The 17,923-nt window shown below is 43.9% G+C and overlaps 1 protein-coding gene across 3 annotated transcripts in view; it reads left to right on the top strand.

The window, feature by feature from the left end:
- LOC121290840 (Nance-Horan syndrome protein-like) overlaps window positions 1-17,923 on the top strand; it is a 457,730-nt gene that overhangs the window by 352,458 nt on the left and 87,349 nt on the right. For all 3 annotated transcript variants that reach the window (XM_041211831.1, XM_041211830.1, XM_041211829.1), the window contains exon 2: window positions 10,954-11,106. In XM_041211831.1, the coding sequence (XP_041067765.1) occupies window positions 10,954-11,106 (153 nt within the window). The remainder of the gene's footprint in view (window positions 1-10,953; window positions 11,107-17,923) is intronic.

Genomic DNA, 17,923 nt, shown 5'->3' with positions numbered 1-17,923 from the left:
AAATAAGGGGTCGGCATTTAAACAGAGATGAAGAGAAATTATTCTCTTAGAGGACTGTGAGTCTTTGGAATACTCTTCCTCAAAAGGTGGTGAAAGCCGAGCCTTTGAATATTTTTAAGGCAGAGGTAGATAGATCTCTGATAAACAAGGTAGTGAAAGGTTATCAGGGGTAGGCAGGAGGTTAGAATCAGATCAGCCATGATCTTATTGAATGGTGGAGCAGGCTCGAGGGACCGAGTGGCCTACTCCTGCTCCTAATACATATGTATGTATGTTTGCATGCTCCCCTGTCAGTCTGTTCCAGCAGTTCTTCACTTGACCTTCCCCTGACATGAAAAAAACAAATGCCAAAGAATAAGATTATGGGGAAGAGTTTCCACTTTGGATGTAATCAATGCTCCAGGTACAAATTGTGCCCAAAATTGTGCGAATGTTTTTGAGAAGTGTTTTTTCTCAACTTACTGCTGGAACTCATTTGCATAGTCACAGAAACAGAGAATATTTACAGTGCAGGAGGCCATTCAGCCCATTATGTCTGCTCTCCGAATGAGCAATTCCCTTAGTGCCATTCTCCTCCTTCTCCCCGTAGACCTTTTTTTCAAATGACAGTCTAACCCCCTTTTGAATGCCTCTCAGGCAGTAGATTCCAAACCTTAAGCACTCATTGCGATGAAAATGTTTTTGTTCATAACACTTTTGCTTCTTTTTACTAGTCTGTGTCCTCTCATTCTTGATCCTTTCTTGTGTGGGAACAGCTTCTCCCTATCTACTGTGTCCAGAACCATCATGATTTTGAATGTCTTTATCAAGTCTTCTCTCAGCCTTCTTTTCTCCAAGGAAAACAGTTCTAACTTCTCACTTTAACTTCATAACTGAAGTTCCTTATCTCTGGATCCATTCTCGTGAATCTTTTCTGCACTCTCTCCAATGCCTTCACATCCTTCCTAAAGTATGGTGCCCACAACTGGATGCAGTACTCCAGCTGAGGTCAAGCTAGTGTCTTATACAAGTTCAACATAACCTCTTTGCACTTGGACTCTATGCCCCTATTAATAAAGCCCAGGATGCTGTATGCTTTATTAACTGTTCACTCAACCTGTCCACACTGGCTGCCACCCTTTTACTATTTATATGCCGATAGAAGACTTTGGGATTCCCGTTTGTGTTAGCTGCCAGTCTCTTCTCATACCCTCCTTTTGCTTCTCATTTCTTTTGACACTTCCCCTCTGAATTTTTTATACTCAGTCTGGTTCTCAATTGAACTATGCACCTGACATCTGTCATAAGCACACTTTTTCGGCTTTATCTTACTCTCTGTTACTGTTGTCATCCAGGGAGCTCTGGATTTTTGCCCTACCTATCCCCCTGGGAATGTAACTTGACTATACCCAAACTATCTCCCCTTTAAAGGCAGTCCATTATTCCAGCACAATTTTGCCGGCAAATGTTTGATGCAAATTTTCCAGGGCCAGATCTTGTCTTAGTCACTCCCCAGCCCCCGCCCCCCCCCCCCCCACTGAAGTTGATCCTCCCTCAATTAATTAATTTTACTCTGGATTGCTCCTTATTCTTTTCAAAAGCTAACCTAAACCTTATGATATAATGATTGCTGTTTCCTAAATGTTCCCCTCCTGACACTTGACCCACCTCATTTGCCAGAATAAGATATAGCAATGCCTCCTTCCTCATTGGTCCAGAAACATATTGATCTAGAAAATTCTACTGAACACACTTCGGAAACTCTTGCCCCTCTCTGTCATTTACACGATCATTACCCCAGTCTATATGAAGATAATTAAAGTCCCCCATTCTAACTACGCTATAGTTCCAGCACTAAAACATCCACAATCTAATAGAAACACCAAGCCGTTTTCTTTCTTAAATGATTGTCAGAACAATGAAGAGAAATAAAAAATATATTAATGGGTCCCAAATGGGACCAAGCGGTATGGTTACAGAATAAATGACAGCACTTTTTCTAAAAAAAAAGATCATTGATAACTAGCAGTGAGTTAGTACAAGCTATGGTTCTGCCAGGTCAGAAATTGATTGTGTTTCACCTCTCAGGATAAGGGGTAGGGCCATATAGGACTGAGGTGAGGAGGAATTTCTTCACTCAGAGGGTGGAACTCTGTACCCCAGGGGGCTGTGGAGGCTCAGTCATTGAGTGTATTTGAGACAGAGATCACTAGATTTCTAGATATTAAAGATATCGAGGGATATGGGGATGGTGCAGGAAAATGATGTTGAGGTTGGTGATCAGCCATGATCTAGTTGAATGGTGGAGCAGGCTTGAGGGGCCGAATAGCCTACTCCCGCTCCTATTTCCTATGTTCACTTCTATGAATTAACAAAACCACTAGATTGAATTTAAAAGGAAGCTGTATTTGCTTTAAATTGAAGAATACTGAAAGTATAAGGTGTGTCTGAAAGGAGTAATGTCAGCTTAATATTTCAGTTGGAGACTAGTCAACATAAGTGCCTGTCAGAATAGTTGAGGCCATTTGCCTGTCCGGGTTAAGAGTCCTCCTTTGTAACATTTACCTACTGTGTTTGTTTTGCCATTGTACTCCCTGCATTCGGATTGGGCCTGCTTGATTAAGTAACTGGGGTAAGTATTTGAAGACTCTGCTCCCAGCGTGGTGTTATACTGAAAGGGAGGACATACGTGAAATCAAATGTGAAAGTTGGTATGCAGTACTAACCAGTTTGGAGTTGAATATGCATCTATTTTTGTGTGTTATGGTCCCAGCTGTTGTTACCACTGGACAAGCCTGATCCCAGAATGGAACCCAGCTGTATAGATCCTGGGCAGAAATCCCCCCACCCCCGGCCCGGTGGGGGTGGGGGGTGGTTGTAAGGGGATGGGCAGGGGTGGGTGCGAACCCGATTGGCACCCCTGATCGAGGCCTCGCCGCCATTTTACATGGGTGGGCCAATGAAGGCCCGCCCAGCGTGACATGCGCCCGGAAGTGCTGAGTGCTCCCTGTGTGGGCAGCAGGGGGATACCCTGAGTCGGGGCCTGCGCTCTCACACATGCGCGTGAAAGAGCAGAAATCTCCCTAAGGCACTGAGCTGCCTCAGGGAGATCAAGTTCGGAATGAAAGTTTTTATTAAAGACAGAGAAAAATTATTGAGACACGTCCCCTCATGTGACAGTGTCACATGAGCTGGGACATGTTTATCAAATGTCCGAAATTTTTTTATTTAATTAATAAACCCTTCATGAAATGTCATCCCGCTTGTGGATGAGGTTGGATGAAAAATGTGAAGGCCGCCTGGGATCTTTGCCTGCCCCCCCCACCCCCCCGCCAAGCTTGAGGTTGTATGGGCAGCATTCTTAACAACTCTAATTACTTCCTCAATGGCCTTGTTAGACCTTTGACAGTTTGGTGGGCAGCGGCCCTGCCGAACTGAAAGTCTAAATGACGCACGGTGATGTCAGGACACCCGCCCAACATCACCCTGCGTCATTTTCCACAACAGTACGCAGGCCCTGCCCCCACTCGCCAAGCCGAAACTTCTTCCCCCTAACTTTTATTTGTTTGTTTAGATACGTGGGGAGCGGCTACTGAACAAAGTCACCGGAGTCAGCTAATGAACTTTTAACAAAAGCATAAAACATTTATTAAACAGGAAAAGATGAACTATATTACAATACTCCTTCACCCACAATTATACCTTTACAGATATATACAGATTTGTAAGGATAACACAAGTTACAAAAGCTATCTTATACTCTAATGTTCACTGTAAGTACAGTCCATATAAACCAATAGGCGACCTGTCATCGGGCAACACACTCTGAAACCAAATGACAGATGCCACCTCAACCAGATCTCTCAACAACTCCGTCTTTCACACGAGGATTTCCAATCTCCACACTCCAAGAACTCACACTGGAATCTTCTCCCAAGCTGACGCTTTCTCTCAGACGCCTTCCGCGAGGGTTCACCTCCAGGGTTTCGAACTCTCCTTCTGATGTTCCTCTCCCCTGGATCACTACATGTATTCAAGCTGTCTTCCACACACTCTCTCTCGCCAACTCAGCTGTCAGCAGTGCCCCACTGCTTCACATGCCCATAGCAAAGAGTTACAGATCTTCAGTTGCCTCTTTGGATCTTCTGACCTCTCACAATCCTTTATATCGCTTTGACCCTGCTTCCTGCAGCTTGGAGATTATAGCTTGAAGTTTGGAGCCTTTCTCTGCCCCTCACTCTTAACTTTATTTAACAGGACCTTTTCCAGGTTCCTGCCATTCCTTTGACTAGAAGATCTGCTTGGTACTTTTTCCTGTTCCACTCCCCTGCCTTTTTAGGGATTTTCTTCTTTAGCTTAGGACTGGTCATCTGTCCCCTTTTCTCCAGTCTCTCCCTGGCAGCTACTTTCAACCAGCGTTAGCTTGACACTGGCTATCTGCCTCTTCTAGGTTGCTTCAGCTTGGCAGCTGTCATCAAAACCAACTGAACTCAAACAGCTTCCAAATCAAACTGCTGTTTCTAGTTCCTTCTGTGTGTGTGTGTGTGTGTGTGTGTGTGTGTGTCTGTGGGAGGGACCTGCCTCTCTGGACCTCTGTTGCTAGGCAACAGCCCAGTTTTTCTACTCTTGTTTTTTAACTTAGCTTCAACAGTTGTAAAACTCTTGTTAGAAAGTGAAATTAAAACTCAACTTGACCTTTTCTTAACACAGAGATACAGAAATACAAGTCAAACTTAAAAATTAAAGCTAAAACTCATTTTTTAACACCCACAAGTACCAGTATAACTTAATTGAACTATCTCTGTTTTCTAACAATTGAAGTTGTGAAAAATTTGCAACAATGTCTCATAAGTTAAGACCACCGATGTATTGTTTTACATTATTAATTGTTTTACATTATTTTACATTGTTTTACATATTGTTTTTCAGATTTCTTCATTTACAGCTATTTTTGTTCATCTGTCTTCCTGCAGTTTTTCACAGTTCTCTAACATTCTTCTGCTGGCATTAATATCAGTTTTATGGTGACATTCTCCAGTATTTTAACTGTGATAATCTTCCACTTTCTCAGTGAAGTGGTGCTTAGTTGCTCGTAATGGGACCGCTCCCTGTTCTGCACTGTGCTTGTCATGTCCTTGTAGCGATTGATGATGATTGATATGCAGCAAATCAAATCCATTGGTGTAGCTTCATAGGATGCACTTTTTGTTGATGGCTGAAGAGATGTGAGGTGGTTATCAGGTGTGGTTGTGAGTGGTTGTTTTCAGTGTTGGCACCAGTTGCTGTAGCCATGGTGACGCATGCTGGCTCCACAGCCAATGTCGCCATTTTCCTCTGTCATTAGCTAACATCTTCCAGGTGCAAGAAGTGATGTTTAGGGCCTTCGTGTCACACTTGCAAGTATCCTTGAAGCAGAGCTTTAAGCATCCTATTGCTCTACTGGCTCTGGTTACCTCACCATACAGAGCGTCCGCAGGGATGCTGCCCTCTTCCATCCTGAGAACGTGCCTGAGTCGGCGAAGCAGCCTCTGCTTGGTGAGTGCCAACACAACTGGCAGCTTTGCCATTGAGAGGACTGTCCACGTTCGTGATTTTGCCCTTCCATGAGATGTCCAGAATGTGCCGCAAACAGCGAGGATGAAAGTTGTTGAGCTTCTTTCCTTTGATACTGTAAGTCAGCCATGCTTCACAGCCATATAACAAGGCACTGAGAGCACAGGCCCCATAAACCAGCATCTTGACCCTAAGAGTCGGATTGATGTTATTCCATGTTCGTTTCATGAGTCGGACAAAGGTGGTGGCTGCTTTTCCTAAACGTGTATCAATTTCTGCATTGGGAGAGATTGTCTGTTACTGTGGACCTGAGGTAGAGGATTTGCTAATCACTTCCAGCAGAGGTAGTATTTAGTGTGATGAGGGGCACACCCTTCCCCAGGTGTGACACCCTGTCCCATAACTATGCTTTTCTTGAGGCTTATAGCTGGGGAGAAAAAGTTACAGGCATGGGAGAGGCAATCCACGAGTCTTTGTAGCTGAGTTTCTGTGTGAATGATTAGCGTGGCACCATCAGAATGCAGGGGTTCCCTGACCCCGTCCTTGCTTTCAGTCTGGGCAGATTGTCGAGCTTGCCGTCTGATCTAGTATGCAGATAAATTCCTTCCATATCTGCAGGAAGGCTAAGGGAGCGCGGAGAAGGAGATAACTAACAAAGTGGGGGATCGGACGCAGCCTTGTTTTGCTCCTTCCTTCACTCTGAAATGACCAGAAGTGGTGCTGGCAAACTGAACAGTACAGTGCACGTACTCATGAAAAGAGCAGATGAGACTGAGGAACTCTGGTGGCCAATTTTCCCCAAAACCTTTTTTGGCATCTGTGGAGAGGGAAACAGAGTTAACGGGGGAATTTTACATTCCCCAGCCAGTGTATTCGCAGGTGGAGTGGGGGGGTGGTGGGGGTGGGTGGGGAGGAGGGTTGGAGAATGCCAAAAACGATGGGTGGTTGGCCCACTGACTGCCCACCCACCCCTGAGCTGTCCCCCATAATAAGATAAGGCACCACGCAGCCCGCCTACCTTTAGATCTATTGAGGCCCTTGACCGACCAACTAAAGGCCAGTTCAGGGCCTAATTCGATTTCTGTTGCAACAATATGTGCGGTTGGGGAAGGTGGAATCGAAGAGGTCAGCCCTCTACTTGTGCAACTCAGGCTAAAAGGTGGGAAAGAAACTGGCGGGGGGGCGGTACCTCCTTTGGAGATGTCCCCATGCCCCGTTTTTATGCCTCCTCCTGGCACGCAAAACCCGACCCCCACCACACCCCCCAGGGTCTCCAATCTCCCCGACCAAAAACCCCAAGACGTGCCTGAGCCTGGTTGGCATCTTATCTTCTTCCGGAGACTCCCTTGTACTAGCAGCAGCTTGTTAAAGCTGCTCGAGGACAGCTATTTTTAAGGCCTAGGGCTCAAGACTGACTTTTCCACCAGTGAGGGGGGGGGGGGGGGGCAAGCATTTCACCCCCACCCCCACCTCCCCATAATATTCATCCCAATGTTCGAGCTCATGATGAAAAGTCATCCACCCAAAACGTTACCTCAGTTTCTCTCTCCGCAGGTGCTGCCAGAGCTGCTGAGGTTTTCCAGCGTCTTCTGTTTTTTTCCTTCAGCTTTCCAGTGACTGTAGTATTCTGCCTTTCAACCTTCGAAAGAGCAATTCAGTGAGTCCCACTCTCTGCTCTCTCCCGCTGTCCAATTTTTTTTCAACTAAAAGTCCAGTCTGCTGCTATGAAATTTATTTCTACAGCAGAGGGAGTTGGTGAATCATTTTGGGCATCTGAGAGTGTCAAAGGAGGTCAACCTCAGTGGGTCAGGACATACTGTAGGAAACTAATTTTAAGGAGCAAGTGGCTAGAAGAGGTGTTGAAGCTCAAAAATGCTGCCGCAGCGGGAGACACGCTAATGATTTGTGCCTGAAACCTTTGCTCAGTGAGTTCTGAATCACACTATGATGGGGAAGCAGTGAGTGGAGTCTGTTTCCCTATGAAGACGGACAATCAGAGAGATCATTGATCCAGACCACTGCAGTGTCTCTTTTAAAGGTTTCCTGCAGAGTTCTTTCCTGAATTATAGTTTCCTGGAGCCATTTCCTGCATTCATACTGCTTAATCCACAGACCCGCTGCAGCTCTACAAGGTGGATGTGGGTCTATGGGGTCTGCCAAATCCAATAAAATATATTCAGAGGTGGGAATCCCACATGCTGGCACCATAGATACTGAGTTCCTAAGATTGACATCGACAAAAGGAAAGACTGGTGGAACTAGAATTGCTCTACTTACAGCAGAGAAATTTAATGGGAGATTGAATAGACACGTCCACGATCATGAAGGGTTGTGATGGAGTAAACGAGGAGAAACTGTTCCTTGTTGGCAGGAGGGTCAATAGCCACAGGAGACAGATAGCAAAAGAATAAAAGGGGAGCTGAGGCAAAATATTTTTTGCACAGTGCTTTATGGTGATCAAGAATGCGCTGCCTGAAAGGGTGGTGGAAGCAGGTTCAGTCGTAACTTACAAAAGGGAATTGGATAAAAACGTGATGGGCAGAACATTGCAGGGATATGGGAGAAGAGCAGGGGAGTGGAACTGGTTGGATCGCTCTTTCAAACAGCAGGCATGGGCATGATGGACTGAATGGCCTCCTTCACTGCTGTAAGATTGTAACTGACACAGAGCTGTACTGGTGGAGGGTGAGAGCAGATTGCCCACTTGCCTTTTTAGCCGGACCGGAGTGGGCACGAGGGAGGTCTCAGAAGGGGCCACCAAACGTATTTCTGAGAGGGATCAACTATTAGCGCTCTCAAGAGATCGGTGAAGAATAGAAATAACAGCTTTCAAAGGGACAGTCTCTTGCACCCTGAACTGATTAAGTTGTTTCCCCCAGCAATGTAGGTCTAAGGCACAAAAGGTGCAGGTGAATGGACAGCCCTTTTATATGTTTGAGCCTAAATGTGTGCAGGCTATTTGACTGTGGGGAGCATCATAAACAAGCCCAAACCTGTCTTTTTCTACAATGAGCCTCAATTGTGGAAGCTGAGCATGGAATGCCCTTTTCATGTCCTGCAGACAGCATGTCGGCCAGATATCTGTACCTATATAACCGGCTGTCTTAAAGCAACTGCCCACCTTCCTCTCATTGACACAGTTCAGTTGTCTTTTTAAAAGGAAAGCTAATGTGTCCATTTATAAAATTTCTTAAAATGAAGCATTGCCAGTGGTGGTTTCTGAAGAAATTAAAGGTTCTATTTACATTTTTTGACAGGGATCTTTATTTTGGTCTCAGTTGGATGGATGCTGTGCCTGTACCAGATATCATTATCTCGACCTCTGCTGTGCAATGCAAACTGCAGTAGAATTTGGCTTGCAAAGCTGTAATACATTCTGTCAGATGTGGTAGTCAGTCACAAGGCTGGTTCTCCCACTGCTCCATCAGTACATTGTGATGCACACATTAAATGAAGAGAGCTGTTGCATTTTTAATGCAAAAATAGAAAGAAAAAGCCCCGAGTGTTTTAATTTTAGTTTTTTTTTAAATAATCAACTGCAAAAATTAGCATATGTCATTAGTTTGCTTTTCACTGCAACTAATACCTCACCAAAAGCTGGGCCCTGCGAAGATCAATTTGAATGGTTTTCTTCTTCAATTTCCTCCCCTCTCCTGAAGGTATTAGTGTCATCCAGTTTCATTTATTCCAGCCACCTGTGATACCGCATCTTAAGTGGCCATTCTTCATTTATACGCCTGGATTGCAAGTGTTGGCAGGCTGTGGGAGTCATCACAGCCATCACAGTTTTGGCCCTCCTTGATGTCTGTAAACCTTCCAGCAAGGGTCAGGGAACAGGTCAGGAGACGTGGTCCTGGTGATACTCCCCTCCGTAGCTTAGAGACAGTGAGAAATGTTACCACGCCATCTTTTATATCCACCTGAAAGGACAGGCTGGGCATCAGTTCAGCGTCCCATCTAACAGACGGCACCACCAATAGTACTGCACTGGAATGTCAGCCTAAGTCACTGCTTAAGGCTCTAGAATGAGACTTGAACCCACAGTCATCTGACTCAAGAGTCAAGAGTGCCACGATTGATCTACATCTGGCAGCTGGCATCTGGCTTTGGTTGAAATCAATTAACTCAGCGCAAACCAGAGATCAAACTTAAGGGAGTTTCCTGCTCCATGTGGTTCAACCTCTCACTGGGCAGTGCCACTTAACCAATTTAAGGCACCAGGGAAGGTGATCTACTGATTTTCTATTTTTTAATGTCTAATGCTGTAATCTGCAAGTTAGTCACTTATAGTTTTTACAGACTATAGTTCAAAATGGAAGTACTTTGAGGGATTTGTCCTGATGTATTTATATTCCCACAGAGAATTAGGAGGCAGTCTAGTTGTTCCTTTGTGTGCAGGAGATAAGTGCATGTTGGTAGATAAAGAATTGTTTTGGGACAGGTACTTCAGACCAATAGATTAATATTAATCATCTTTATGAATAACAATTGCTCCCTTGATGCTGATATATGTGAGGTACATTTCTCTACTCTATATTAAAGCATAAGATAAAGATGTTACTAAGGGCTGATGGCAAGAGGTCATAATCTGTTTAACTGCTTAAGTAGATGGAAGCTAATTTTATTGTGCAGATATTTATAATAAAGGAATTAATGATTATGGTACAAATATAATGAATTTTATTTTAATGTAATACATGTCTTTTTCCAGCCATTTGACTTCCCTTCCTCATAGGTCTAACTGGGATTCTCAAAAGTCCAACAAGCCACACCCAAGTAGTCACTTTTCACTGCCGACAAGGTGGAATTGGAGCACTTCACAGCCAAGCTTAATCCTGTTTCACTTGTTATCTCCGCAAGTGTATAACAGCGATTGGGTCTTGGGAGACCTGGCTGGATTTTTCAGTTCCTTAGCTCACAGACATTGAGATCAATTGTAGCATCCCCACTGACTGAAATCAGATCGCATAGCACAGACTGGGATTCCAAGTTGATATCTACCGGCCTCTCTAGTCTGATGGTGTCAGATAGTTGGTCATTTGGCCATTGCAGAAGTATGTATTTATCAGAAAATAGGGGGCACAGATTTAAAGTGATTGGTGGATGGATTAGAGGGAAATGGGGAAAAATAATTTCACCCAGAGGGTGGTAGGCGTCTGGAACTCACTGCCTAAAAGGGTGATAGAGACAGAAAACCTCATCTCACTTAAGCGGTACCTGGTTGTGCACCTGAAGTGCCTTACCTTCAGGGTACGAATCAAATGCCGAAAAGTCACATTAGGCTGTCTGGGTTACTTTTTCAGCCAGCGGAGACATAATGGGCCATGTGGCCTTTCTCTGTGCTGTAGACCTTTGATGATTTCTATCTCATATTGCTTCTACCGGTACAATGATTGCTTAGCCACTGTTCCTCTGTTTCAGCTGTGTCAAACCTGGACAGGGAGAGTAAATTAACAGTCCACTACCGAGCTCCATGGTATCAGCAGGAAGATCTGTTTCACCCATCGACCAGACCACCATGTGTAGAGGAACTTCACCAGTGTGCCAAACGGAAGCTACAGTTCCTGCATAAAGGTACACCTGATGCTTTAATCTATGCATGTCCTCACAACCAGATTCAGTGCAGAGTTAACTCTGTGTCAATCGTGTGTTAGCCCTCATGATGTCCGTTTTATGGTTAAATGGTTCCTTGAGAAAGAGGAACATTAAAGCATTTGAAAAGTGAGCAGAAGAATGGGATTAGATGAGGTGGTTCATGCAGGGAAAATACCAGTGCAGACTTGATGGATCAAATGGCCTGTTTTTGTGAGGTAACATTTGATGATTTTATGTTAATAGACTCTAATTAGAGCTTCTAATTAAAGGGGGACAATTAATACATTGTTATATGCCATGTAATATTTATCATGTCTCTAAACACCTGTCATGCTTTGTACTAACTATACATTGCATATCAAAGTGGAAATTGTTCAGCATCCCAGCATTTGATCATAATACGAGGCCTAGTTTTGCTCACCTAGAAACTGACTCAAGCCCTAGAATATGTGCAGAAATCAGCCAACAACACTGACCCCCCCAGCATCATAGGATTGAGTTAGGAGGGTAGACTGGAGACATAAAGGCTCTGTGGCCTTGGAAGAAGGTAAACCTGGAACAAGTAAATAAAATTATGAGGAGAGGCCATGGGTTCAAACTAGCAAAAGGTGAATTTAAGTTTGATATCAGGAAGGGTCTCTTTCACATGGAGGGATCGATGTTGAGAATAGATTTCTGGGTGGAGTAGTGTAGACAACAATCTTGAGTCGTTCAGGGACCATTTGGATGGAAGGGGACGATGCAAGTTTTTGTCTCTTGGTGGTTGGATTAAGGTTGCCTTTGTCTATATCACGAAGCCATTCCAAACAATGCAGAGGTAAGTCTACAGCGAATGATCAAATGCTTTGCTCCAGCCGTACAAGCCAGGAAGATCCCAGCTTCAATCCTTGCATATATTAGCCTGGGGAAGTGAAGAAGGTCTGCAAGTGGTCTCAACAATTCTGGCTTACGGAGGGGAATAATGGTCAGGGTCCTCGCTCCTGATTACTTTCAGTGATATGATCATATGAAAATGACAGACGGGAAACAACCCATCAGCCCATCCCACACCATTGGTGATACTTTGTGTATCTTCTGGGAGAGGTGAAATATCGGATAAAGACCCAGACCATTTTAGGGGAAAAACCCCATGAAATACTTTCAAAACTATCCCAGAGGATCACTGACCCTGATAATTCTGTGCAACACCTGACACTTATACAAGGTGATCTCTACTCCAACCACAAACAAGGTCCCATTATCACTTAAAGGAATTCAGAGAATCAGTGTTCACCACATGAGCTGGCAACCTGAATGGGGAAAGGAGCACCTCCTAAAACCTAACCTAGATCTGGCCTTAATTATCCGACTTAAAACTATGACCCATGACTGTAACCTAATTAGAATACATGCATGCACGGGTGTGTGTGCTGACACTAGCTGCCCAGGCTATCATTCACATGACGAATGGCCAGGAGTGGATTACCTGTAGGTCTGTGAGCTGACAAAAAGTCAATGCCTACAGGACAGGGCAGGGGAGACAACTGGAGAAATATCCGTAGAACTGGAGCCCAACAGGAGTCAACACCTTTAAGAAAAGGAAACAAAACCATTATTTTGCTGGTGTTGTGACTGGGAGAAAAATCAAACTGTTTTCTGTGCGGCTTTTTATAGCAATGTATTGTGCTTGCACCAAAAATAGAGTTATCTTTGCACGTGGGGAAAATGAGGGCTGACATCGATAGGAACTGTTGTATTCATTTTCAGTTCCTATCCACCAAATCACTTACTAAATAGGCTGTGGAGAGACACGGAATTGGTATTTTTTTGTCTTGTGGTTAAAATCTGCAAGCATTGTAGTTTGACAACCACATCCTCGTGAGATCACCTCATTATACGGACACGAGGTGAATTTGTATCACCAAATCAATGTACGATCGCAGACAGCTCACATTGTTAGTGACCTGTAATCAGAACCACTGGAGAGCTGGACGTGATAGATGAAGATTGACAGCAGACCATTTACCTTCATCCCATTCATCTTGATGAGACAAGCAGTGGTTTATTTCCATTTGGAGATAAGTGTCTATTATATGTGGCCAGATTGCTGCATTGGGTCGAAATGGTTTTATTGTTAAATTCCCTCCTATTTCCAATCCTTCACCCCTAAAAGCAACGGTCTTGGCTCAGGACAGGATCAAACTATTTCCTTGTGTAGTCAGGCTCAGAAACACCAGCTGAATTTACCCTTCCCAAGCTCTGAGCTGTTGAACCTGTTTGTGCTTTTACTGAGAAGCACTGTCTGAGTCTGAAGGTCATGAGTCCAAGTCCCACTCCAGAGGCTTGAACCCCAAATCCAGGCCAAATCCCTCAGTGCTGCACTGTTGTAGGTGCTGCTTTTGGATGAGACCCTGTTTGCTCCCTCAGGGGGGTGTAAATTATCCCAACAAAGAGCAGGGGAGTTCTCCCCAGAATTCTGGTGAGTATTTGCCCCTCAAGCAACATCACTAAAACAGATAATCTGGTCATTATCAAATTGCTATTTGTAGGGTCTTGCTGTGCACAAATTGGCTTCTGCATTTCCTACATTACAGAAGCGACTACACTTGAAAAGTGCTTAATTGGCTGTAAAACACTTTGGAATGCCTTGGGGCCATGAAAGCTACTGTAGAAATGAAAGATTTTCTTTCCTTTTACTAGTAACCAGGGGTGAGATCAGCTAAGCAGCACAGACTGGGGATTCAATTTCAGACTTGCCTCGTCTGTTCTATACTGGGCAGTGCAGTCCACTAACGTAGTAGAGGCAAGCCATGATTATATTTGTATGCAGTCATATTATTTGTATATTAGTCTGAAACGCATGGAAGTCCATTGCCATGCTTAAAGCTTACTAGAACAGACGACTGAACAATTGTCATTTGAGAGACCATTTGTAGGCAATGGATGGTGCAGAGACCAAGGCAACATTAGAAGGGATGTAAGCTCATCTTTAATTCGGTTCATTGCATCCAAATTGCGTTTCTCCTTTAAGAGGCATAGGTTGCCTTTGAGCAGCATTGCTGATGCCCAGTTTTTCACCCTCTCCCCGGCACCCCCTCCCAATTGGGTGAGCTACCATTAAACAACATGAGTAGTGCTGACAAAGGAGGATAACTGGGATGTTTAGCTATTGATCAAGATTTATCGGGGGCTTTTACTTGTCAGACACTAGCTACTTTCAAAAGAGAAACAATATGAAATGCACAATTTCTTGAATTCATGTGTATGAGCAGCATCCAGGAGTGTAAGACAATCTTGTTTGGTTAGTAAACCAAAGTTTTTTAATGGATTTTCTGTGATCAAACCGTTTTTAAATACCTTCTAGCACCTGAATATTTGTGAGGAGCCAAAGCGGACATCAACATGTAGGTCAATGTAGTTAACAGATTTTGTGGCAGATTTCATCACTAATGCTTTGATATAAGTTAGCCTTTGCACCAAGCACAGAAATTGCTCCTGACACAAACCTGCTTTCCAACACAGTTAAGATCAGCGAAAGTTTTTGAGAGGCACACATGAGCTTTGAAGATCTAAGTTGTTGCATGACTTAAATACAAATGAAATCTTGATCTTGCTAGATGTCAAGGCATCAGTTCTTGGTTATATTAAATTACTTTTTTTCTCCCTCGTTTCTATACATTTTGTGGTAAATTATTTTGTGATCAGTGAGACGAGGGATGTGTAGAGGGAAAAGGAATCATTTTTTGCTTCAGAGCCAATGTTAATATTAAACGTTCTCAGGTCAGGTATTGCGTGATCTAATCCTGTGAAAAACTGCATTCTGCCCCAGCAATGTTCCTTAGCCCTGACTGCACCAATCATTCATTTTCCTCTTCCCACGCCAACTATCCTGTGACCCCCCCCTCCACCCCTCTGCCCCGCTCAAGGTCAGATTCCTAATTCATTCCAACTAACGTGAAGTTAAAGGTCAGAGTTTGTGTCCATGAATATCAGAGACTATCATCCCATGGGGGAGATTATGTGTGATAGTTTAAGATTAGGATGGTGAATTGGCAGCCCGTTTCACATCTCCGGACTTTTTTTTCCATTGCAGTCAATAATTAAATAACCTGTGAGGAATGTTCTACGCTGTTGCATACAAAGTCAAAATTACCTTCCCATCAGTCGGGAATGAATTCAGATCGAAGTTCTACAGGTGGCCGACAGCTGTGTTGAAACCACTGTAGCACTCAACCTCCTCTATTACGTTGGATGTTCTTACAGTGTGTCCTTCTCCATATGCAACATAGCTGGTTGTCATAAATCATCTTCCACTGGTGGTAGAGTCCATTTCATAGCTCTCACTGGTATACATTTCACACCATGCAGAATAATAACAGCAAGAAGTCAAATAAAATAGGACCTCACTCTCATCACGGACTGACACTGAATCTGGCTCCAGGGCCTTTGACTTGGGTGACATCGCTGTAATACAAATAACAGTCATTACTGGTAAAGGGCAGAGCTGGGTTATCTCAATGCAAACTCTTGAATTCTTCAGGCTTGGGAAGGCCTGAATTTCCCATGACGGACAATATTGCCAGCACAGAATCACAGAATTGTTCCAGCACAGAAGGAGGCCTTTCGGCCCATTGTGCTTGCACCGGCCCTCCGAAGGGCAATTCACTTAGTGCCGTTCTCATGCCTTCTGCCACCAACCCTGCACAGTCTTCCGTGTCGTGGAGCTTGTGTTCCATTATCGCGAGATTGATTCCGTAAGACGGATTTCATTTTTGCTAACTAGGAATATTCCTTAAAACAGCATCACAAGTAAGAGTTAAATAAGAGTGAGGTAGGTGAGAGTGAGGTAAACTCTTATGAAGGGACAAAACCCTACAAAACAGAAAAGTGGCCACTGGAGAATAAAGGGAGCAGGTGGCTTTACATCCAAGGCTATTATGCAAAATTGTACCTAGTTATTTCATATTTCTGAGGTGTATATTTATTCATTTTAATATCTGTATTAATGATCATGCTCATGTATTTATTGGGATTATTCATGTACTTACACAGGTGTAAGACATTGGTCAAAATGAGAAAGAATGAGAATTAAAGATAGTTTTCCAAATATGGGTATCGACAATATGGCTGACGGAGTGAGGGACAACTTGTCAGGAGTTAAACTCAATGATGAAGGTCAAGTTGGGGAGGTCCCTTCATAAAGATACACCATTGAATTCATAGGAACAAAGTAACATGGGAGCAGGAGCAGACACTTTCGGCCTTCGAGCCTATTCCACTGTTCAGAGAGTTCATGGCTGAGCTGCAACCTAACTCCATACACCCACCTTTGCCCTATTTCCATTAATACCTTTGCTTAACAGAACTTTAGCAAACTCATTTTTAAAATTAACAATTGAACTAACATCAGTTGCCATTTGCAGTAGAGGAGCCAAAATTCAACCATCCTTTGTGTGTGGAAGTGTTTCCTAATTTCAGCCTTGAAATGTTTGGATCTAATTTTTTCGACAATGCCCCCCTTGTCCTGGATGCCCCAACAAGTGGAAATAGCTGCTCAATGTCTATCCTACTGGTTCCCTTTGAAATCTTGAAAGCTTCAATCAAATTGATCCTCAACCCTATGAATTCCAAGGAATATGACCCTAGTCTCCTTGCAAATTAATCCTTGGAGTCTGGAAATCATTCTGGTACATCTGTACTACACTCCCTGCAAGTCAAATATATCCTTCTTAATGTGTGCTGCCTAGAACCACTCACAATACTCCCAAGTGTGGTCTATCCAGAGCTTTGTCATGCATGACTTTTACCACCTTGTTTCAAAAGCTCTTGATATAAATGCCAGAATTCCATTGCTTTTTGATTATTTCCTGTACCTGTTCATGATATTTTAATAATCTACATACCTTTCCTCTTTGGGCCTCCTCTGGTTGTAGTTTTTTACCATTTAGCAAGTACCCTGTTCTATTGGTTCAAAGTGAATGGTCTCACGTTTGTCTACACTGAAATCTATTTACCACAATTTTACCCATTCACTTTATCTATCTATGTGTCTTTGTAATTTTTTGCCTCCGTTCACACCCCTTGAATTGCCACCGATCTCTGTGTTATGAACAATTTTTTTTATCCTACCATGTGAGTCACTGATAAGTACAGTGAACAGTTGAGGCCCCAACACAAATCCTTGCTTTTATTCACTCATGGGATGCGGGTGTCACTAGCTGGGCCAGCATTTATTGCCCATCCCTAATTGCCCTTGAGAAGGTGGTGGTGAGCTGCCTTTTTGAACCGCTGCAGTCCATGTGGTGTAGGTACAACCACAGTGCTGTTAGGAAAGGAGTTCCAGGATTTTGACCCAATGACAGTGAAGGAACGGCGATATATTTCCAAGTCAGGATGGTGAGCGGCTTGGAGGGGAACTTCCAGGTGGTGGTGTTTCCATCTATCTGCAGCCCTGTCCTTCTAGATGGTAGTGATCATGGGTTTGGAAGGTGCTGTCTAAAGAGGCTTGGTGAGTTGCTGCAGTGCATCTTGTAGATGGTACACACTGCTGCTACTGTGCGTCAGTGGTGGAGGGAGTGAATGTTTGTGAATGGGGTGCCAATCAAGCGGGCTGCTTTGTCCCGGTTGGTGTCCAGCTCCTTGAGTGTTGTGGGTGCTGCACTCATCCAGGCAAGTGGAGAGTATTCCATCACATTCCTGACTTGTGCCTTGTAGATGGTGGACAGGCTTTGTGGAGTCAGGAGTTGAGTTACTCGCTGCAGGATTCCTAGCCTCTGACCTGCTCTTGTAGCCACAGTATTTATATGGCTAGTCCCGT

This window comes from Carcharodon carcharias, chromosome 18 (assembly GCF_017639515.1).
Source record: "Carcharodon carcharias isolate sCarCar2 chromosome 18, sCarCar2.pri, whole genome shotgun sequence".
NCBI classification, from domain to species: domain Eukaryota; kingdom Metazoa; phylum Chordata; class Chondrichthyes; order Lamniformes; family Lamnidae; genus Carcharodon; species Carcharodon carcharias.
Note: the sequence above shows the minus strand (reverse complement) of the source record. Positions and strands in the feature narration are given on the sequence as shown.